The sequence below is a fragment of the Myotis yumanensis genome, unplaced genomic scaffold, assembly GCF_028538775.1.
Source record: "Myotis yumanensis isolate MYYU_CA2020_CCGP unplaced genomic scaffold, mMyoYum1.0.hap1 SCAF_1, whole genome shotgun sequence".
Taxonomy (NCBI): Eukaryota; Metazoa; Chordata; class Mammalia; order Chiroptera; family Vespertilionidae; genus Myotis; species Myotis yumanensis.
The window spans coordinates 138309588-138334147 of NW_027223752.1; the positions used below are offsets into that span (position 1 = coordinate 138309588).

The 24560-nt window shown below is 42.4% G+C and overlaps 1 protein-coding gene across 1 annotated transcript in view; it reads left to right on the forward strand.

Annotated features, from left to right (window-relative positions):
- The first annotated feature begins 2544 nt into the window (after nt 1–2544).
- Nucleotides 2545–24560, forward strand: part of LOC139021728 (ankyrin repeat domain-containing protein 26-like) — an 83585-nt gene continuing 61569 nt past the window's right edge. Inside the window, exons 1-10 of the mRNA XM_070432258.1 lie at nt 2545–2562; nt 4257–4371; nt 4534–4707; nt 5993–6090; nt 8150–8217; nt 10068–10124; nt 14080–14136; nt 16102–16236; nt 19046–19079; nt 24052–24139. Coding sequence (XP_070288359.1) covers nt 4600–4707; nt 5993–6090; nt 8150–8217; nt 10068–10124; nt 14080–14136; nt 16102–16236; nt 19046–19079; nt 24052–24139 — 645 coding nt within the window. The 5' untranslated portion in view covers nt 2545–2562; nt 4257–4371; nt 4534–4599. The remainder of the gene's footprint in view (nt 2563–4256; nt 4372–4533; nt 4708–5992; nt 6091–8149; nt 8218–10067; nt 10125–14079; nt 14137–16101; nt 16237–19045; nt 19080–24051; nt 24140–24560) is intronic.

Consider the following 24560-nt stretch of genomic DNA (forward strand, 5'->3'; position numbering starts at 1 on the left):
TGGAGAGCAAGCCTAAGCTGCAGTCAGACATCCTTAGTGCTTCTGAGGAGGCAGGAGAGGCTCCCACCATCACCACTGTACTGGCAGCTGGCAACCTGGCTTGTGGCTGAGCAGAGCTCACCCCTGTGGGAGCGCACTGACCACCAGGGGGCAGCTCCTGCATTGAGCATCTGCCCCCTGGTGGTCAGTGTGTGTCATAGTGAACAGTCATTCCCAGTTGTTCTGCTTTTAGGGTTAATTTGCATATTACCCTTTTATTATATAGGATGGACATTTCCTTTAATGAACATATACAGACATTCTAGTAAATATTATGAATTGATTTCTCACTTTCTGTTTTTTGGACATTTTTTTGAGATTTGGTATCTTCTGACAACTATTGGCCTCTTCAGAAGTAAAGGGAATATTTTTATGTTTATTTGATGTTTACTGTTGACACTGTTACAGATGTCCCCCATTTCACCCCCTTAGTGCCCTTCCACCCAGCCCCCTTCAGCCTTCACACATTGCTGTCTTTGTCCATGGGCTGTGCACATATGCACATATGTTCTCTGGCTAATCTCTTCCAGTTCCCCCACCCCTTCCCTCTGAGATCTGTCAGTCTGGCCCATGTATCCATGCCTCTTCTCCAATTTTGTTTGTCAGTTTATTTTGTTTGTTAGATTCCACATGTAAGTGAGATCATATGGTATTTGTCTTTCTCTGACTGGCTTATTTCATTTACCATAATAACCTCCAGATCCATCCATGCTGTGGCAAAGGGTATAAGAGCTCCTTTTTTACAGCAGCGTAGTATTCCATGGTGTAAATGTACTACATCTTTTTCATCTACTTATCTACTGATGGGCATTTGAGTTGTTTTTCACCTATGCCTGTAAGCACATCATATGTGTTTTACTTCATATAGCTTTATTACATATAATATGTAAATGATTATAGATAAATATTTTTAGTTGTGTGGTTATAAAAATGAAACATTCAAAATAGTGCCCTGACTAGTATGGCTCAGTTGGTGGGAGCATCGGCTGGTACCCCTCCTGTACACTGAAAGGTCTCAGGTTCTTCTCAAGTCAAGACTCCTATCCAGGTTTCTGGTTTGATCACTGCTTGGGTGGGTGCCTATGGGAGGCAACCAATTGATGCTTCTCCTTCACCTCAGTGTTTTGCTCACTCTCTCCCTCTCCTTCCCTCTCTCTCTCAAATCAATTAAAACTAATTTTTAAAAAACATTTAAACATGTTCTTTTTGTTTTATTGTTGACAGTATTACAGACTTCTCCCATTTTTTTTCCTTTTTTGTCCTCCCTCCACCCAAACCCCACCCCACCAGGCAACTTTCCCATATTATTGTCTGTGTCCATGGGTTATGCATATACGTTCTTTGGTTGATCTTTTCCTGTCCTCCCACTACCACCCTGATATCTGTTGATCTATTCCATGCATCCAAAGCTCTGGATATATTTTGTTCATCAGTATGTTTTCTTCATTAGATTACACATATAAGTGAGATCATGTGATGTTTTTCTTTCTCTAACTGGGTCTTTTTCTTTAAAAAAGTAATAAAACAGAAAATATAGGAGAACCATGGCCTGTGGGGATCGGCCAAAACAGGCAGTCCAACACCACCTGCCACTCCTGCCTGCCACTTTGGCTCATCCCAGCCCACTGCACTTGCCCCCACCGCTGTTCCTGCTGCTCTGCTGCAGTCTCCGGGCTGTGGCGGCCAGCCATAAGCCCTGTATCTGGCGCCTGTCCATCAGCTGAGCCACACTCCCTCTGTGGGAGCACACTGACAACCATGGGCAGCTTCTGTGTTCAGTCTCTGCCCCCTGGTGGTCAGTTCACATCATATTTACTGATCGAGCACTTGCATAGGCTTTTATGTTTATACTAGAGGCCAGCGCACAAAATTGAGTGTGCCTGCCCACTCACTTGCGCTCCGCTAATCGACACCCCCCACACATGTGTGAACCTCACTGTGCCCGCCTCACTGCGCCCACCTTTCCACAACCACCCGCCCACCACCCCGCCATCTGCTGGCCACCAGCTTTGCTGTGATCAGAGCTTGTGGGTTGTGGGGGAGGGACTGAGAGATGCTCCATGCACCTCCTGGTGACTGGTCATTTGGTCATTACGGCATGAAGGCATTATGTCCACTGGCCTTTTTATAATATAGAATAATGGCCCAGGGCATGAAATTCGTGCACATTAAAAGGGAATTAATTAGAGGAAATATTTTAATATTGCTATTTGCCCTTTCTCTATAAAAGAAGTATCAGAGCTGAAAGAAAATTAGTAAAGTGTATATGAAAATCTTCCTCCTCTCAGAGTCTGGAGAACACCACGGGACCCAGAGTCAAGTTCCCAGCCACCCGCTGCACCTCAAAATGGAACGAGACCCAGACCCAGCAGAACCTAGCCCCATTGGGCAAGATCCAGCCCCAGCCAGCCCCACCACCATCAATCCTCGCCGGGTGGGGAGGAGGGGGGCGCAGCTTCAGGTCCCTTGGCCTGGCACCAGGGCAGGGGGCGTGGCCTGAGATCACCCATCTACCTCCACCAGGTGGGTGGCGCAGCCTCAGGTCCCCACCCCGACTCAGCACCATGCAGCCGCAGGTCCCTGCTGATCGCTCATTACGGCTTGTTACGGGAACCCTGCCTTTGCTGTGGGCATAGCCATCTTGTGATGGCCTGATGGAGTGAGGGTCAATTTGCGTATTATCTCTTTATTATATATAGGACTAGAGGCATGAAATTCGTGCATGAGGGGTTCCCTCAGCCCCACCTGTACCCTCTCCAATCTGAGACCCCTCTGGGGATGTCCGACTGCCGGTTTAGGCTTGTGGGATCAGGCCTAAACTGGCACGGATCAAGCCTAAACCATCAGTAGGACATCCTTCTCACAATGCGGGACCCCTGGCTACTAACCGCTCACCTGCCTGCCTGCCTGATTGCCCCTAACCACCTCTGCCTGCCTATCTGATGGCCCTTCACTGCTCTCCCCTGCAGGCCTGATCACCCCTTACTTCTCTCCTCTGACAGCCTGATCATCCCTAACTACTCTCCTCTGCTTGCCTGATCACCCCTAACCACCTCTGCCTCAGCCCCCACCGCCATGGCTTTGTCTGGAAGACATCTGGAAGGACATCAAAAGATGTCTGGTCTATCTGGTCTAGTTAACATATTACCCTTTTATTAGTATAGATGATAATATTCCATTGTGTAGGTATACCACTGGTTTTTAATCCATTCATCTGCTGCTGGGCACTTAGGCTGTTTCCAAATTTTAGCTATTATAAATTGTGCTGCTATGAACATAGGGGTGCGTATATTCTTTCTGATTGGTGTTTCTTATTTCTGGTGATATTTTCCTAGAAGTGGGATTGCTGGGTCAAATGGAAGTTCCATTTTTAATTTTTTGAGGAAACTCCATACTGTTTTCCACAGTGGCTGCACCAGTCTGCACTCCCACCACAGCAGTGTACAAGGATTCCTTTTTCTCCACATCCTCACCAGCACTTGTTGTTTATTGATTTGTTGATGATAGTCATTCTGACAGGTGTGAGATGGTACCTGGTTGTCATTTTAATTTGCTTCTCTCGGGTGATTAGTGACTTAGAGCATCTTTACATATGTCTCTTGGCCTTCTGTAAGACATTCTGAATTTAAAATTGGATTCCAATGTCAGAGATGTTAAAGTGAGAGAATATAAGCATTTTAGAATAATTGAAATTCTGTGTTCTTTCTAATCTTTAAAACACATATGCAAAGTAGGTATAATGATATCAGTTTGCTAATTGACATGTTGTCTTTGTAAAGTGGCGGTAATAGTAATAATGATACTAATATCACAATTATTAAGCTGTTTTTTATGTGCAAGTTAATGTAGTAAACACTTTGCATAGATTCTCATTAAAACAAACAGCGGTGTCCTGTGAGATTCCTATTATTTTTATCCCCATTTTGTTGATGAGGAAATTGAGGCCCAGAAAGGCCAAGTGACAGCTAATAAGTGACAATTAAAACAGGATCAGAACCAAGTTGAGCTGAATTCCCAGGTCATCCTCTCCGTATTCAAATAGGCTTTTCCTTCACTAATGTGGTGAGTAACAAAAACTAATAAAAATTGTACTGTCTCCAGAAGAAAATTAAATATTTGCTTTGAAGGCATAGAGAGAAATGTTTACAATTATGTGGATATTATATGCTTTCATCTGGTGTCCTCTAATTCTCTAAGCAGTCCTCTCACTTTCATAGGACTGCTTTGCATGTGGCCTGTGGCAAGGGCCATCCGAGAGTGGTGAGACTGCTAACACGCAGACATTGCCTATTGAACCTCTGTGACATTGACAACAAAACAGCTCTCATTCACGTATGTATTAGCCAACTATGTCAACATGAGGGGGGTTTAATTTAATTACTTAGAATAAAAATGAGTTTGTCTCATTTAACTAGAAGCCATTGGTGAAACTTGTGGAATGTTTACTTTGAATTCCTAGAACTTATAATCTATTTCTTGGCATAATACTGACAGGCTATACAATATGACCAAGAGGAATGTGCAACCATTCTTCTAGACCATGGTGCCAATCCAAATGTAATGGACATCCATGGCAACACTCCTCTTCACTATGCTGTCCTTGGCAACAATACAGCTATAGTGGAAAAGCTACTTTCCTGTATGGCAAATATGGAAGCAAGAAATAAGGTATAGACCAAGTAACTTTATTTACAAAATACTTGAAATACATGTTTTTCCTTTAGTTTCAAGCCTTTTAAAAATTATATGTTCTATTAATTTTAAAGAGAAAGGAAAGGAGAGGGAGAGAGATAGAAACATCAATGATGTGGAAGAATTATCCATTGGCAGCCTCTTGCCCATCCCATCTGGGGATTCAGCCCACAAACTGGACATGTGCCCTGACCTCCTGGTTCTAGGGTCAGCACTCAACCACTGAGCCACACCAGCCAGGCACAAGGACTTTCTTTCTCCTTCCTTCCTTCCTTCCTTCCTTCCTTCCTTCCTTCCTTCCTTCCTTCCTTCCTTCCTTCCTTCCTTCCTTCCTTTCACACAAAGATTTTCTTTCTCACATACATACACTGAATACAAGAGATCAGGCCCTATCACCATGGAGACACTCCAAAGCCCAATCAGGGAGGGCTGGAGAAATGTAGTGTCCATGTAAGGGGCAAAGCTCTGCCTCCCAGCTACCCTTCCACTCCAGAAGGAAGAACTTCCTGTTAGTGCCTTGGAGTGGGAGATGGGCTCAGAGCCCACTAAGGCTGAAGGCCTGGGGGAGTGAAGTGATGCTGGGGCCTGGCTGCTGTGCTGGCAAGGGCTTAGGAAATGGTGCTGCTGGGGATGGGTGGGAGGAGGAGGCCTAGTCCCCAGCAAGGGGAGCTGGGTGAGTGCAAGAGGGAAGAGGAAGCCCCAGTCCACAGGCAACAAAATAACAACAGGATACCACGATAGGAACACAGATTCTGGGAACCCGTACTGTAAATGTTGGAAGTGAGATTTGGAGAAGGATGCTGCAGTTAATCTGTTGAAGAGGAAGTGCAGGGCATTTTAAAGGGAAGAACAGCAGTGACTGCACAGGGGTGAGAAGATAGGGGATCCTTTTATTTATTTTTCCTCCTCACCAGAGTATTTCCCATCCTCCATTGATTTTAGAGAAAGTGGAAGGGAGGGAAGGATGAGGGGTGAGAGAGAGAAACATTAATGTGTGGGTACCTCTTGCATAGGCCCAGACCAGGGCTGGGGACCAAATCTGCAACCCAGGTACAATCTTTTGAATGGGAATCAAACCTGGACCCTTCCATGGGCAGACCAATGCTCTAACCAGTGAGAACACCAGCCAGGGCAAAAGGGGCTACTTTTTATTTACTTTCTATATTATATGTGTAAGTTCAGAGGATCTTTTATAAGTTTTAATGTTCAGTTTATATTTATATAATTTAATAAATTATAAACTGTTTTTCTGTTTATACAGGATGACTTCACACCACTTTCACTTGCTAAATATGAAAACAAAGAGAAAATGGTGGAGATTTTAGTAACTAGAGCTTCAAAAACCAATCACATGGAAAGGTACAATTGCTCATTCCTTGTTTTATATTTGGAGGGTACATTTATTAAAGCTGGGGCCAGTGAAACAATGAAGGGCTGAGTTGGAACTATTCTAAGCTGTCAGAGAGACTGAAATAAAGCTGCAGGAAAAGACCAGACTTTCTCCTTTGTTACCAGACCTGCCCCCCAAGGACACTAGAACATCTTTGTTCAGGTAATGGAAGGTCCCATGTCGCCTTTCCCAGAGAAGTAGGCAGCAGCCTGCCTGAGACTCCATAACTGAGGTTGGCCCCTCAAAGGATCTCTTTGCCATAAGAATGAAACATTCCCTAGTGAGTTTAATTTACCTCAGGTTTCAAAATATTTTAAATTATGCCTCACATGGAAGCCAGTTAGAAATCTCTGATTCAAGAGTAGGTTATTGGTCCTTACAATTGTTAAGGCCCCATAATGACTCATCAGTATCCATTAGTGACAGGTAGGATTCTGTCATCCAACCCAGTTGGGTGTGGACAGGGATATTAAGCATCATTCTCATAAAGATCTGCTGGTTCACAGTGTGAGTAGATAGGGAAGGGATAGTAGTGGTCCAGGCCACATCCTGACTTCTATTAGTTTTCTGTGGTCGACATGATTCACAACAAAAATAAGGGAGCATTGTGTTATCGGACTTCATGAGGTAATGTGTTTATACATACATTTAGTTGCAAGTTATATAGTAGCTAAAAAACCCTGAATTATAAACCCCAAAGAAAGAATAGGTAATAACCAAAATCCTATATAATAAAAACCTAATATGCTAAGTGTCTGGTTGTCTGGTCATCCATTCAACCAATAAAAGCATAATGTGTTAATGATATGCTAAGGCTGCTCAACTGTTCACTGTGATGTGCACTGATCACCAGAGGGCAGATGCTCCAACTGGTAGGTTAGCTTGCTGCTGGGGTCCAGCCAATTGGGACTGAGCGAGATGGGCCAGACATGCCCTGGAGCTCTTCTGTGGTCCCTCCCTGGCTGGCCAACCTCCTGCTTCCCTCCCCAGCTCCAATTGTGCACCAGTGGGGTCCCTCTGCCTGGCCTGCACCCTCCCTCAATCCAGGACCCCTCAGTGGGGCACATTGACTATCAAGTAGTTCCATCCTATATAATAAAATGCTAATAGGCAAGTCAACCAAATGGCAGAATGACCAATTGCTATGACGCACACTGACCACCAGTGGGCAGAAACTTAACACAGGAGCTTCCCCCTGGTAGTCATTGCACTCCCACAGGAGGAGTGTCACTCAGCCAGAAGCCCTGAGATGGCCTCATGACTACCAAGCACAGAGGCAGTGGCGGGAGCCTTTACCACCACCGCTGCAGCACTAAGGATGTCTGACTGCCGGCTTGAGGGCAGGCCTAAGCCGGCAGTTGGACATCCCCCGAGGGCTCCTGGACTGTGAGAGGGCACAGGCCAAGCTGAGGGACTTCCCTGCCTCGAGTGCACGAATTTTGTACACCGGGCCTCTAGTTAATATTTTCTGAGAACTGCAACATTTGAATGTTAGAAACTATGAAAAACCCACATTGGGATTTCATTTGGATTCTAAATTAGTTTCAAAAAATAAAGCTCATGATGAGAGTTTTCCTTTGCCTTGCTGTTTCTCCAAGCATCTCTTTTTGCTGTATTATGTCATTTAATTCTCCAAAAAACCTTCAAAAGTAAGGTAGTAAAACTATTATTTTGTAGAGGAGGACCTTGAGCCATAGAAAAGTGACTTGTTTGAGAAAAAATAGCTGTTGGTTATAGAACAGGGATGTCTGAGTTCAAGAGACTTGCCATTATGTCAAGTTAACTCTAGTTAATTCACCAAACTATGTTACCCTCAAATCCTGACTGTTTCGTGCTTTTAAAAAAAAAATTACATGCTTCATAAGAAGTTTGTAGAACTTACAAGTTTGAAGTGTATAGTAGAATTAAAGTTTTAATATTGACTCTGATGTTATCTGAAATATTCTAAGAATTTACAATATTAGGGAAATATTTTTATGTGTGTATTGACATAGTAATATTATTTATAACCTTTTTTTTAATTGATAGTGAACAACAACTACCTTCGAAATATAAAGAAGAAAGACCTATAAGATCTTCTGACGGTAGCAATCTTGGTAAGACTTCTGATAGTGAATTACTCTTGGTTGTCCTACCATGGATGAATTAAGAGTAAGTTTTGCTAATGAAAGAGCAATAAAAGAAAACCCACAAATAATGTGTAAGTTGCATGTATAGTTTTTCTTAATCTCTTTCTTAATAGAATAGTATTCGGTATTATTAAAACAGTTAATTATAGGTAATTTTAATACCTGGGGCAACAGTGAAAAGAGGTTCATTTATTTAGTCCTTAACCCTAAAATCCTATATGATATCTTTATGTAAAAAAGAAAAATGACTTTAAGTTACGTTGTTGTATGTTTCCTCTATATTCATTTTGTAACTAATTGGACTTGTTTTAAAAATGAATCTTTTGTTTAGTTTTTACAGCCAGTAGATTACATTTAGTAAATGAAAACCTGTTTTTTCATAGTGATTTGTCTGACTAAAAAAGTCACTAAAACTGGGAACTCAACAATATTTTCCTGGTACCACAAACAAATGGCAAAAAATAAGAACTACAGAACTTAGTTGAACTACAACGCTCAATGAGATTGTTTTTCTTGATTTCAGAGAGGAAGGACAAGGAAGAGGCATAGGATCATCAATGATGAGAGAGAATCATTGATCAGCTGCCTCCTGCACACCCCACACTGGGGATCGAGCCTGCAAAGGGAGCCTGTGCCCTGACTGTGAATCAAACTTTGATCTCCAGTTTCATAGGTCAATGATCAACCACTGAGCTGTGCTGTCAGGGCCCAATGAGGTTATTTTTCAAAGATACCTACCGACAGCACAGAAGTCAGAAAGGCCAAACCTGTTGAGAATCATGGAGTATTTCATATATAATGCCAACAAGATCTCACTGTTATCACCTTTATTCCTCAAATGTCAAGACAGAATGAGATATGATGATTCAGTAGAACAAGATGTTTCCTTCTGTTTGTTGGATAATTGTCAGGACATTGTCATTTCTTAGAACAAGATACTCTGTTACCATTGATCAGAAGGTAATCATAATAAGTATTCAAATAACCCAATTCAGGACTCCTACAAATTACAATAAAAGTACAAAAGTGTTTCACAATGACAAAAATGCCATAGTGCTACCCAGATGTGGCTCCTAGTTCATTGTGCAATCGGAAATGTATGAGGACACCTTGGACTCGGTAGACCTTTATCAGAGGACTTGTGTAGGCCGGTTTTGCAACTTTTAGGAAATACAAGGATGAAATGGTGTTTTGACCCTGAAGTTTCTCATAATATGAGAGCGCTGTCCCTGGTTTATTTCTGTTTTTTGTGTGTTTTTTTTTCAGCAGAATTTTCAATTTTTTCCCAAAATCTAATTATTAATTTACTTACTGGTCTACTATTTAACTCTCAGGTGCCTTTTAGGTACTGAATGACATTCTTATGTTGCAGAATTGAAATATTTTAAAAACACAGTCCCTGCCCTCTAAGAATTTGTTAATGTCATTGTCATTCCTATTACTTACTATACTTTATTCAGTGCTTACCAGGTGGTAGAATGCACTAGGACTTTATAATTATCATTTATTTTATTGATGTGAAGTATGTGCCAGCCACTTTAAGTCCATGATGAGAATTAGAGTTTTAAAAATGTGGGTTAGGCCTTGGCCCTGTAGGTCAGTCCTTAAAGCATTGTTACCAATATGCCAAAGTTGTGGGTTTCATCCCTGGTCATGCTACATACCAGAACCAACCAATGAATGCATAAATAAGTGGAACAATAAGTTGAAGTTCTCTCCTTTTCTCTCTCTAATCAATGTTTTTAAGTAGTTAAAAATCAAATAAAAATAAAGGTGTGCTTGCACGCCCAAGTCTTTCTCCGTTTCTTTTCCCACAGGGATGTATCTCCCAAACTCTGAGGGACCCCAGGAGGCTTACAACCAGAGCAACAATGGTCAGTGGCAATTTATCCCGGGCAAACCCTATAAACCTGTCCCCAAGACCCTCTTTTGTCTGACTACTTAGTGAGCCTAGGCTAATTTCTCCATCCCTTTCTTGTTTCACTATCCCCAACTTTAATAAATGTCCTCTAAAATTCACACACACACACTATAAAAATTAAAAAAATTAAAATCTGGGTGGGATTTAAAGTAAGCATGCAGATGGAGGAGAAGTTTGCCAGGTAAAGGGGCAGAAAGGTTATGTTTGGCAGGGGGAACAGGTATTGCAATTACACGTTAGGCAGCAGGAACAGCAGGGTAAGAGCTAAGATGCACACGTGAAGTTTATGGGATTCATGAGCAGTACCGTTTCAATGTGAAAATGTGCACTACGGGAATGGTTGGGAATGAGGTGAGTGCTTAGCTAAGGCAGGCTTATGAAAGTCCTTAGTACTACAGAAAGGACTAGATCTTATCTTGTAGATCTTGGGAACTTATCAGATAGAATGCTGTTAGCTTCAGATAATAGGTGGCCTAATTAAGAGGCTGAAACAATAGGAACCAGGATTGTTTTGGTGGCTCAGTGATGACATAAGGATCCCAGGTGTTGTCCCTTATTCAGCTGTGAGGTTGTCAGTGTTTATGTCTGCTTTCCTGGTCAGTAATTGGCTATGGCTCCAAAGCATCCTATTCTCACATGGCAATATGTGAAGGCCAAAGCACTGCTTTGTTCATTTTTAATTTTTTTAAAAATCTACTTGGTACACAATATATTACTTTCAGGTGTATGACATAGTGGTTTGACGTTCACATATCTTATGCTGGGTTCACAGTGAAAAGTCTAGTAACCATCTGTCACCGAGCAAAGTTATTTCAATAATTAACACATTCTCTGTGCTGTGGACTAGATCCCAGTGGATTACATATTTTATAACTGGAAGTTTTTACTTCTTATTCATATTCTTTATTTCATCCCTCTCCTCAACTATCCTCTGGCAACCATCAGTTTGTCCTCTGTAGCTACAGGGTGTGTTTCTGTTTTGTTTGTTTTGTTGTTTTAGATTGCACAGGTAAGTGAGATCAAACAGTACTTGTCTTTCTTTATCTTATTTCACTTAGCATAACATCCTTTTGGTCGATGCATGTTGTCCTAAATGGAAAGATTTCATTCTTTTTTATGTCTGAGGATACATGTATATACACACATATATAATCTTATATACATATAATATATATATACTGCACCTTCTTTATTCATTTATCTATGGAAAAACATCTATGCTGCTTCCATATCCTGGCTATTGTAAATCCTGCTGCAGTGAATATGGGTGTGAATATCTTTTCAAATTCGTGTTCATGTTTCTGTTGGATACATACCCCGAAGTGGAATGGCAGTTCTATTTCCAATTTTTTGAGGAGTGTCCATGCTGCTTTCCACAGTGACTGTACCAATTTACAATCACTTGAACAGTGCATGAGGCTTTCTCTTTTCTCCATATTCTCGCCAAAACTTGTTAGTTATTCATATTTTGATGACAGCCATTTTGAGAGGAGTGAGCTGGTACTTCATTAAGGCTTTCATCTGCATATCCCTGGTTAGTGATGTTGAGATATGTGCTTTCTTTAACTTAAAAAAATAAAACAACAAACAGACTGTCAAACTACAGCAGGAAGACCTGGGAGGGTTGGAGAGGGAGGGGGTAAGAGATCAACCGAAGGACTTGTATGCGTGCGTATAAGCATAACCAATGGACACAAGACACTGCGGGGTAGGGGAGGCTGGGGAAAGTCAAGGGGGGGGAAAAAGGAGACATATGTAATACTCTTTGTAATACTTTAAGCAATAAAACAAATTTTGAAAAAAGAATAATAACCGAGATTGAAATGTAATTGAACTCTTTATGTGATTAAAAATGTTTTGACAAATTAGTTTACACATCAAAAAAAATATGGTTTTATTGATATTTAGTGAGAGAGGATAGGAAAGGGAGAGAGAGATGGAAATAGCAATAAGAACCATCACATTGATCTGATGCCTACTGCCCACCCCTTCTGGGTATCAAGCTTGCAACCCATGTGGCCTGACCAGGAATAGAACCAGCGACCTCTTGGTGCATGGGACAATGCTCAAGCCTCTGAACCACACTGGCCTGGCCTATGTGTTTCCTGTAAATAGGGAGAAAATGGACAGACTTTCAGTTGACTTCCTCTAGCAGTGGTTCTCAACCTTCCTAATGCCAAGACCCTTTAATACAGTTCCTCATGTTGTGGTGACCCCCAACCATAAAATTATTTTTGTTGCTACTTCATAACTGTAATTTCTCTACTGTTATGAATCATAATGTAAATATCTGATATGTGGGATGTGTTTTCATTGTTACAAATTGAACATAATTAAAGCATAGTGATTAATCACAAAAACAATATATAATTATATATGTGTTTTCCGATGGTCTAAGGCCACCCTTGTGAAAGGATTGTTCGACCCCAAAGGGGTCGCAACCCACAGGTTGAGAACCACTTTAGAGTGAAGTTTTATAGGCCTGAGTTACATCACATGCTCATTCCTAAACCAGTTATTGGTAAACTAGGTACTGTGATGAGCTTAGTATAATCATTTCCCTTTTTGGAGCTGGGGAGACACCACCTTCTTTGTGTATCAGGACAGTAAATGTCCAAATACAGTTGTGGTTGTCCAGCAAGAATGAAGACTGACGTAGGAAGCCAGCAGTGTTTACTGCAGGGATTCATGGGAGTTTTGAGCGGAAGAGGAACAAGATGAGATTTGATTATGGCCCTCTGGTTGTGATAGGACGGAGGGATCAGCAGGCTTTTTCTGTAAAGGGCCTGATTTTAGGCCATGTGGTCTGACATGTCTACTCAAGTCTGCCACTGTGGTGTGAGGGCAGTCCTAGAGAGTCTGTAAGTGAACAGGCATGGCTGTGTTCCAGTGAGACTTTATTTGTAAAACCAGATGGCAGCTTGTATTTGGCCTTGGGCCCTCCTTTGCTGACTGACCCCTCATGTAGTGGGTACATAGAAGGAAACCACATAAAGAAACGTGGAGACAAGGGAAGCTTTTGCCTCCTTGAACTAGCATCAGTCCATTATGAAGTTTTTACCCATCCATGCAGAAATGAGTCAGGAAACTATATTTACTCCATTTGAAATGTTAGTTTTTTTCTAGGTCTATGTCTTTCTCACTTTTTCTGCTTAAAAAAATCTTATTAATTTAATATGGAACAATAATAGTTGGTGGTATTTCCCTCCCTATGAAAGCCATTTCTTAAGAGCCCATGTTTGACGGGCAGTTGACAGTGGCAAAATAAGTGGAGACAGTAGGAGGCTAAGTTCATATGATTTCCTGGTGATTGCATGCAAAAAGTGGTGAGGAGAAAGAAATCTAAGGTGACTGATAAGTTTCCAGGTAGTGCACTGGCATTTAGGTCGGACATGAAGACTAGGACTTTTTCATATGAGCAAGAAAGAGCAACAGTTCAACTGGAAAGAGCAGTAAGTTCCCATACATGTTGAGTTTGATGGAATATCCATGGATATCCCTACATTTTGGATACAATTTCTTTACTTTGACTTGGCCTGCCAATAACTGCCTTAAACAGGTGAACCATGATTTTAGTTTTATTATAAATTAGGAACAAGTTAGGGAAGAATTCTGTAAGCACAAGGATACTATTATACTAATATGACAATTATTGTTTTTCTGTAGTTATCACAGTTACTTGATTGATTCATAACTATTCTAAAAAGGAATTAAGCCCTGTTTAGTTGAAGAAAATTGTCAGTGTGATGTTTTCCTTTTCTTGAGCGGAACTTCCATGTTATAGAACATGTTGCCAATCATTAGAGCTCTGTATTTTCTATTCTGCGTAAATAGGGTTGTTGCTTGTTTCACATTGTTTTCTGACATCATTGTTTTATTTATCCCTTTCTATGCCTTTCTTCCAATAGCTGAAGATCTACAGGGATCTCCAAAACAAGCACTGAGCAAAACAAAATCAAAGACAGGTATTCTGTGCAATCAGCTTCTGACTGTAATTATATATAACACCTCAAATCAAATAATAACAATTTCACATAATGCAATTTTGTTAAAGATCCTAAACCATAACCTAAGTTTGCTTATTCACTAGAGAGATTTATAGGACTCAGCATATAGTCGTGCTCATACCTGAGATTTATTACAGTGAAAGACCAAAGTAAAACCAGCAAAGAGAAAAGGTTTGCCTGTGACAAAGGGTGGAGGAAACCAGGCACAAGCTTCCAAGAGTCCTCTCCCTGTGGAGTTAGCAGGAGGTCTTCATTACTCCAGGGTCAAATTCTGACAACACACGTGAACTGTCATCTACCAGTCCGGTTAGACTCAGTGCCAAGGTTTTTATGTCATGCTAACCACATAGGCATCTTCCCCATAGCATGTACCAAAATTCCAGATTTCCAAAAGGAAAGCCAGTGTTCAACGTGAACACCATAGGTTGTACAAAATGTTTAGGCACAGGGAGCCTCTATTATCAGTTTGGAAAATGTGAGAACCCTGATCGGATTCAGATTTTCAGACACCAACTGAAGGCTATGCGTTTAAGCAGGACTTTCTAAGGATAGTAGACTTGAGCCTGCTGCATGAAATGTTTCTGCACAGCAGGTATAGCCCTGACTGAATCTTTGGCGCTCACCTACAATTTTATTTTAAAAGCAAGTAATATAACATGGTATTAGTTTCAGTCGCATCATCCATAATTGCCTGCAATGCTGATTACATTTGTGACTCTCGGTGAGTATTTAACAGGTATTTGTACATAAGTTACTAGTGCAATATTAGGGAATGATAAACGTTTCTTTTTATCCAATTACCGTTTCAAGATAATTTTTAGATAAAATCAGCATAATAATTTCTGATTTAAAATTAGAATATAAAGTGTCTTTTAATTACAAATAAAAAATCACTTTTTGTTTGTGTTGCACTAAATCCCCATTTATAATTATCAAGTAAGATTGGTATACTTACCAATTATTTTCTTGTCCTAGTTTACAATTAAGATTATTGGCTTTATTTACGTCTTTCCATATGCTTCACTCAATTTGGGATAATACCCATATTCTGATCTTTATGTTAATTTCTAAGGTGACTGTGTCTTCAAAATAGCATTAATATGTTGATATATATTAATAGCAGATTCAGCGGATACATTTTTTAAAGAAAAATTAATAAGCCTTATTTCTTGAGCTGTTTTAGATGCACAGCAACATTGAGCTGAATGTACAGAGTTCCCATCAACCCCAAAGCCCCTACACACACAGCCTCGCTCATTTTTTATTTCCTGCACCAAAGTATATTTATTACAACAGATGGACGTGCATTGACACATCAGTATCAACGAAAGCCCATAGTTTACCTGAAGATTCACTCTTGGTGTTGTACATTCTATGGGTTTTGACAAATGTATGATGGCACATATCCACCATCAAGAGTATCGTATAGAATTGTTTCATTATCCTAAAAATTCTCCCTGCTCTGCTTATTCATTCCTACCTCCTCCCTAACCCTTGGAAACCACTGAATTTTTTTTTTTTTTTACTGTCTCCATAGTTGTGTATTTTCCTGAGTGTTGTATAGCAGAAATTATGCAGTGGATATCTTTTTGAGTGTTTAAAAAATTAAAATGCTAAGGTAATTGGATGTAGTGATCCAAGATGTTCTTTGAACTTTGTGGTTTGTTGTTGTTGTTCATCAGCATAGGCTATGATGACATATGCGGTACAAGCTGAAAGAGAATGATTTCTGTAGGCATTTGCCACCTAATGTTGAGGGTTGAGAAAAATGACCTCACGCTCTACTGCAGAGCACTAACTGTCTGGACCACCTTGCTCTATGAGCTGGGACAGATATACTGTAGCAATGGAAGGAAATAGTCTCATGGGTTCTACTTTATCAAATTGGACTCACAAAGTCTCTCTTACTTACCTTGCAACTAGAGTCTCGATGCATGAAATTGGTGCAATGGATCCGGCTCCCACCGTTTTGGAGGCTGCCTCGGCCCCCGCCTGCCACAACAACAGCCTCTGCCTCAGCCACTGCTGCCAGGGCTTCATCCGGAAGGTCATCTGGAAGTACGTCTGGATGTCCAGTCTAATTAGCATAATACACTTTTATTATTATAGAATGGAAATGGGGCCAGAAAGAGTCTGCTTCCTATGTTTTGCTGTGCTGGAATGTGTAGTGTCTAGTGACCAAGCTTCCTTTTGATGGAGTGTTCCATCCTAAACTGGCTGTATTCACTGAGAGCTGGAGAGGTCATACTGTGCTACGCAAAGTAATGTAACTGCTCCTAAGGGAAGGAGTCCAGAAAACTAATGCTATTTAAGTTTGACATTGTTATTCTATGACTAGAGGCCCCGTGCACATATTCATGCACAGGAGGAGTCCCTTTGGGTGGCCTGTGGGGATCGGGCTGAAACCCGCAGTCCAACTCTGCCTGTAGCTCTTACCTGCCACCCCCGCTCATCCTGCCCCACTGTGCCGGCCGTGGGCTGGTGCCCATTTAGTCCCTATCCAGAGAGGCTCGTACGCCAGCAGCAGTGCTTGCCACCCCTGAGCCCTGCATCTGGCGCCCTCCTGAGTGGAGTGGCCTCCAGGATTGGGTCGAAACCGCCTCTCCAACATCCCCCAAGGGGTCCCAGATTATGAGAGGGTGAGGCCAGGCCAAGAGACCCCACCGGTACATAATCAGGGGTGGGAGGGACCTCAGGAGGGCTCCAGGATGTGTCCGGCCCATCTCACTCATTCTTAATAGGCCAGACACCTACAGCAGGCTACCTATTGGTCAGAGTTTCTGCCCCCTAGTGGTCAGTGCAGGTTATAGCAAGCTGTTGAGCTGCATTAGCATATCATTAGCATATTATACTTTAACTAGAGCACCAGTGCACAAAAATTTGAGCATTCGTGGCGGGAGGGGGTGCCCTAGCCTGGCCTGTGCCCTCTTGCAGTCTGGAACCCCTCAGGAGATAAGGACCTGCTGGCTTAGGCCTGCTCTCGGGTCACAGAGGGCATGCCCAATACCTAGGTGCAGCCCCTGGTCAGGCTCAGAGCAGGGCCAATCAGGGGGTTGGGGAGCTCCCCCCTGTCACTCACAGAGCAGGGCCCATCAGGGGGTTGAGGAGCTTCCCCCTGTCATGCACAGAGCAGGGCTGATCAGGGGGTTGGGGAGCTCCCCCCTGTCACTCACAGAGCAGGGCCCATCAGGGGGTTGAGGAGCTCCCCCCTGTCATGCACAGAGCAGGGCCGATCAGGGGGTTTAGGAGTTCCCCTCTGTCACTCACAGAGTAGGGCCAATAGGGCAGTTGGGGCACCGCCCCCTGTCACACACAGAGCAGGGCCCATCAGGAGGTTGAGGAGCTCCTCCCTGTCACGCACAGAGCAGGGCTGATCAGGGGGTTGAGGAGCTCCCGCCTGTCACTCACAGAGTAGGGCCAATAGGGGAGTTGGGGCACCGCCCCCTGTCACACACAGAGCAGAGCGGATCAGGGGGTTGGGGTGCCACCCTCTATCACCCACAGGGCAGGGCCGATCAGGGGATTGGGGCGCCACCACTGTCACACTCAGGGCAGGGCCAATGGGGAGGTTATGGCTCTACCCCATCACACACAGAGCAGGGCCCATGGAGGGGGGGAGATGGGGTGCCACCCTCTATCACCCACACAGCAGGGCAGATCAGGGACTTGGGGTGCTGCACCCTGTCACACACAGAGCCACAGGGCGATTAGAGGGTTGGGGAGCTCCCCCATATCAGGCACAGAGCAGGGCTGATCAGGGGGTTGGGGCACCTTCCCTTGTCACAAACAGAACAGGGTGGATGGGGAGGTTGTGGCCCCGCCCCCTGTCACAGACAGAGCCTCAGGGCGAGCAGGGGGTTTGGGCGCTGCCCCCTGTCATGCTGATCCCAGTGCCGGGAGGCATATTACCCTTTTACTATATAGGATAGAGGCCTGGTGCACGGTTGGGTGCCAGCTGGTTTTCCTTGAAGGGTGTCCTGGAACAGGGTGGGGGTCCCCACTGGGGTGCCTGGCCAGTCTGGGTGAGGGGCTAAGGGCCATTTTCAGGCTGGCAGGTGACTGAAGCTCCCAACCGCTCCTTTTTTTCTTTTTTTTTTTTTATTAAATTCTGGGCCAGCTTTAGTTCTGAGGCCTCGGCTGCTGAAAGCCAGTTTCTGGCCTTTGTTTTTCCTTCTGTATTTGATACAATGTTGCGGTCCGGCTGGCTGAAGCCCAGCTGACTGAAAGCCGGTTTCTGGGGTTTTGTTTAGCTTCTATATTTGCAACATAGTTGCTTAGAGTTGCAGCTGAGAGGCTGGCAGTGGCATGCGGGGGACGTTGGAGTCCGCCATCACTGGAGCAAGCAAGCCTCCCTGTTCGCTTCAGTGCATGGCTGCTGGCCGCCATCTTGGCTGACAGTTAATTTGCATAAGGATATGCTGATTAGCCAATGGGAAGGGTAGTGGTCGTACGCTAATTACCATGTTTCTCTTTTATTAGTGTAGATTGGTTGAACAGTTGACTGGACTACCAGACACTTAACATATTAAGTTTTTATTATATAGGATTCTTCTTCTACTAATGTTGCCATTTTCTGTCAGCCTTATGGGATTTGGTTGGGATTATGTTCATTATAGATAACAGTTAATAGGTAGGTATCAAATTTTGAAAGAGCCCATTCTCTTTTATTCTTGGATTTGATATATTTAAAAAGCGAAAGTAAGTGTTGTTAATGGCCTGCTAATAATATAATTAATAGTCCCTCTGGTATAGTCTTTGTGTGTGGTCCTAAAGGAATACTTTATAACAAAGCATTACTCTGATACTTTTAGTGTCTTGTATTTTTCTATTGTTGTTTTAAAATGTATTTTACTTTTTTCCTTAATAGTGCATGATCTCTCTGAAGAAGACCCTTTATGCAGGTAAGATTTTATGGGTTTTTAAAAGCTATAAGTTACCTAAAGGAAAACAGAGAAAAGAAACTAAAAGTTCTAGAGTGTTCTACTGTGTGCTAGACCATATATTATATATAACCTGTGTTATATAATCATCACAATAGCTGTCAATGTAGCTGTGTATTGTAGCCTACTTTTTATTAATGAGGCAACTATAATTCAGGGAGGTGGATGAATTGACCCATGATTCTATAGTTAGCAAGTGGCCAACCTATGACTTGACTGTCAACCTGTTTGACTTCCCAGTCTATTCTGTTGTCCCTCAACATACACTGATAAGTTCCTATGTAGCGCTGGCATTGAGATATATATGTGAATCAGACCGACTCAGAAAGTGAAGTCTGATTGTGTGTTAACTCTGATTTAGAGATTTTCTAAGAGGCTTAATTAATCTAAGCATTTATCTTACTCTCCTTGACAATTGTAGTGGTAAATAGGACCTTGCTCTTTTTACCAAAGCTTTTAGGGCCCTTCTCAGTTAGCTATGGCCACAGAACCAAAGGTTGTACCTAAGCAAGGCCTCATCAGTCAAGCGTTGTTAGGTAAAATGATATCTATTTTTCTTGGAATGAATTACAGTGGGGCCTTGACTTAGGAGTTTAATTCGTTCCTTGACGGAGCTCGTAACTCAAATTACTAGTATGTCAAATCAATTATGAACGAGTGAGACACGTGATGATGGGCTGATGTTGTGGCGTTCACTGTGACATTTGCTGTGCCAACTAGCGGTGGGGTATCTGAAGCTGGCTCATAACCCAAATTTTAGCTCGCAACTCATAGCAAAAAATCGGCCGAGAGACGGCTCATATCTTGAAAAACTCGTTAGCCGGGACACCCGTAAGTCAAGGCCCCACTGTACTTACCTGTAAGTAAAGAATATCTATGTATAGTTCATGTCATATTAATTAAATTCAGCATGTATTTAAAGGATATTTGTAATTGATTCCTCTATTTACTGACTTCCCAGCTTGGTTTTCTCTTCAGGCTACGACCTTTGCCTAGTTGTATGAGGTTTTTTCCTTGATCCTATGGTATTTTTTCCTCTTCCATGAATTCTTGATTTATTTTATTTTATTCTCTGCTTTTTTTAGTGTTTCTTTCATTGTGCTTTTTTCCCCCAATGCTGCCAGCTATGGTGTTCTCCATTTTTCTATAGACAGAATCAAAGGCACATAGAATTTCAGTAGTTTAAGGAAGCCTAGTAATTAATTAAACAAAACTGCCTCTAGCTATTCAACCTGTATTTAATATCATGCCTAACTAATTGTTGGCATAGAATACTGGAAATGAAAAGAGATTAAAGTGACTCATTGGGATATATAAGGTGGTGAAACTGACTTATAAAATCAGGTTGCTAAGTGTAATACACTACCTTCTTTATCAAATCTGTAGGAAAGTTTCATAATAGAAAGATGGGGAGTGGTAGTGAACACAGTCAATAGGGGGTAAAAATGGAATTAGCAGGAGAATCCCAAGTTTCAAGTGGAACACTAGGTTGGGATTGAAGATGAGAATATTGGGGTTTGTGACAAGTTAAAGGTAAGTTATAATAAGGAAGGCCATAGGATGTTGGGAGTTCTCTAGAAAGGCAGATTAAAACATGAGGCTCAAGGAAGTCCTGAAGAGATTGCTACTCTTCTATTTGTTTGTTTAATAGAAGGAAATAGCACCATTCAAGGTTTCTTTTCAAAGATATTTAAAACATTGGAGCCATTGGAAAGATTCTTTTGATCACAAATAGGACTGTGGTCGCATCAACCTGAACTCTGATTCACAGAGTGGGACTTAGGTACCCTTGAGTCCTAGGGTGGGCTCAAATGGAAAAAAAAATAGGAGCTCCCTATTTCCCTGGCAAACAAACTAAATGGAGTCGGAGTGATCCACTCATTACATAGGTGTGTTACCCAACTCCATTACTGATGTGACATCTAGTCCTTCCCCTGCCCAACTCTCTGTGTACATGGGAAGCACATCAGCTAATTGGTTTATCCACATGCTGCTACACACAGTATACAAGCTGTTGTTTAAAGACTGACCCCATGTCAAGCAATTCATTCCAGCTCAATGGAGTGCCTGCCCAGATTTCTGTTTGGGTGTTCTCCTTTTGGAGCTAATTGGGTCATGCTCTGAAGCCCTCCACTGAGTGTGTTGTTTCTGGGGCCTCTTGGGAGGGACACTCTTGCAAGTCAATGTCAGCCTCTGCCTGTGACTTCCCCTGGGCTACCTGTGTGGAACAACAAAGCGATCCAGCTTGTGACTGCCTCTGCTGGGCCTGGATGCACCTGGGAGGGGCCAAGCTGCAGAGCAATGCCTCCTTCTACCAGCACCAAGCCCATGGGGCAGCTAAGCAAAAAGCCCAAGTCACTCCGAGATCTACCTCCACCTACCAGCTTTCTGTTGGGGCCAGTCTCTGAAAGAGCTCCTGTTGGTATGTGAGTTGCATGAGGTAAGTGAGTCATCAGGTAGGTGCCAGTGGTGTTTACCATGTTGTTGCCGATTCAAACTTGGCTTCATTTTTTGGTATTAGGCCCAGTCAGCAAAAGTCCCAGGGTACACAAATGCCAGTTATCACCCACCAGGTACCTGTGGACCTTTGTGTTTGATGGGTCTCAGGGAGTCATTAGGATAAGGCCAGCAGAATTCATCAGGCCCCCAGGTATCAAGATTTGGCTGTGTGAAGAGAGGGCTCAGCACTGGAATGGTGGCCTCAGTTAGACCAGTAAGGGAATAAAAGCCCCAACCCAAAGTCACATAACTCAATCTCTGATACCCCCTGGGTCCATCCCGACCTCCTTAAGAGACCTCCATGAAAGTCTACACCATGGGCCCAGGCAGCTGGCTCCTTTGTACTGTATAGCTTTACAGGGTCGGGGACAAGGATTCAAGATGTATGTTCCCCAGGCTGAGGCCATAAGGAAGGGAGGGCTTGACCCAAGGGTGATGGCATCTGCGAGAGGGACTCAGCACGGGGAGGGCACACAGAGGCCATCCCCTCAGCTCTCTCCCAGAGCCACACAAAGCAGTCTCTCATCACATGACTCCCAGTGCACTCTGAGCCACCCTTTCTTCATAGGCCCCAGGGTGAGTGGTGGGACCTTGTGTACCGGACCTTTAAGAGGGCTCTTGGGTTCCTAGCAGACTCCCACCTTTCCTGGGAGGGCAGAAGCCCTGCTTATTTTCACAGCCAGATGTCCTGTGAGCTCCTCTTCCAGGCTCTGGTTCTCAGGGCATTGTGATCATTTTCAGAAGATGACCAGGGAGAGTCTACTAGGGACTCAGGGTCTGCTTGAGATGGAGGAACAATTTTGAGAGTGGGTTCTCATTCAGGAAATATTTGTAATGCTGCAGAGACAGACATTCCAAATGCATCTTTCCTTCACAATCAAGCATTTTACCTGTCAAATTAGAAGGCATTTGTCTTAAGCTTGCTCCTTCTTTAGAGTTATCACGTAGTGGCTCTTCCTCATGGCATTCCGTCATTTTGAATTTTACAGAAAATTCATGTGACCTCTGCTTTGACTCATCTTTGGAAAGTTGCAAGTTCTTCCTCTGCTCTAATGTGCCCTGTTTGATGCCCATTTCCTCCTCCTTTTGCACAGAAGTGTGTCCTGAATATGCAGATGTATCCTCTTTGTCACATGCCCTATTTATTTGTGATTCTTGAGACATTTTTTCTAAATGCAAAGGTGGGAGATGAATATGCTTGCTTTGATTTTCAGATGTCTTTGCTGTTGGGGTATATGTTTTTGAAATAATTTATCCTTGAGTAATCAAGTATGGACAAAGATAAGTTAGAAAATAATTAAAATTTAACTGTTAGGATTCTTAATCTATGATTAGTTAGTTCCAATCACAGGATTGAAACTAAGAAGTAAAGAATAATAATAACTTGCCTTGGCCTAAATACAAATAAAAATATGAACCCTCACACCTAATTTTGGCACTATTGGAATTATACAATTTATTAGATGCTAAATCTATCAAAATTAAATTACTAGCTGAATTTTAACATTACAGATGCTTCCTTCCTCACTTAAAATATTTCACCTCACCATATCCTAACAGTGAGCCCCTAAAGTGCAGAATTTGTTAGGGGTGCTCCAAGATGGAGGCAAAAGAGGTGAAAGTCACACTCACCTCCTCCCTGGGCCAAATTGGAACGAGAACTAAATTATATAACTACCAACCTGAAGACTATCTGAACATTAGTCTTATACCCAAGTTCTACAGAAGAAGCCTCAGCTACACTGGCAGGAAGGACAGAGATTCCAAAAGGGCTGGCCCCACATCCACTTGTGGTGGCTGAGAATGCAGAGGCATGTCTCAGGGCAAAGGTCCCCCTGAGGAGCATGTGGTCTCAACTACATGCTGGGCTCCCACCCTTGTTTCAGGAGTCTGTGCCCTCATAAGCTGAAGATGTAAATGTTCTGGAGCCTGCAGAAGGGTGATCTGGGAGTGGGAAGGCTAGCAACATAAGCATTTGTTTTTTGACATTTGGACATAGAACTTTCAACCATTTCAGGAACTTCCTGTATAGTTTTAAGGTAAAAGGAAGGAATGGGTTCTCCTTAATAGGTGGTTTCCATGCTAAAGAAGCAAGACTGCCATTTTTGACTGACATCGTTTAGTCTTTGGACCAGAGACAGATGATGAGGAAGGGACAGTGTATCTTCCTACCTTGACTTAGGTCATCAGATGTGTTCCAGTTTAGGGAATAAAAGTTATGTCTGCCATTAATTGGTGAAAACAGATTAATCTCAGGCAGAGTGTGTCTTCATTAAATAGCTCACAGGTTGGAAGAGGTAGCAGCAGAAATAGATAATGGAAAGTATTTAAAAAAAAAAAAAAACTAAGGCCCAGTGTTAATTATATTAAGAATCTTTATTTGATATATAGATAGCTGATTTTTCACTTAAATTGTTTTGTTGTTTTTTCAAAGAAATGGACTCACTCATTTGTGTTGTATATTTTACTACAAATCTCGCATTATTGATTCATGCCCTACATCAGACCATGAAGACTTGAAGGTAAAGTGATCTCTTGTGAAATTAATTTTCCTGTTCTGAATTGAATTATGTCTATCACTTACTCTTAAAGTTTCCTAGTGGCTTCCCTATCATTGTTTTATGTTTGTAATGCAAAATTAGTCATATTATTGTTAAATCCTTCAGTGAGGAAATATGTTTTGAATTGATTTTAGAAAGAGAGGAAAGGACTGGGAGAGAGAGAGAAAGAGAAACATTGATGTGAGAGAGAAACGTTGATTGGCTTTCTCCTGCATGGCCAATCATGGGAATGAACTGACAATCTGTGTATATGCCTTGACTGGGAATTGAACCCCTGACCCTTCCGGGCATGGGACAACACTCCAATCACCAAGCCCCACAGGCCAGAGTAGAAAATATATTTATTTTATTGTGTGGTTCTTTTTATATACAATGTCCACAA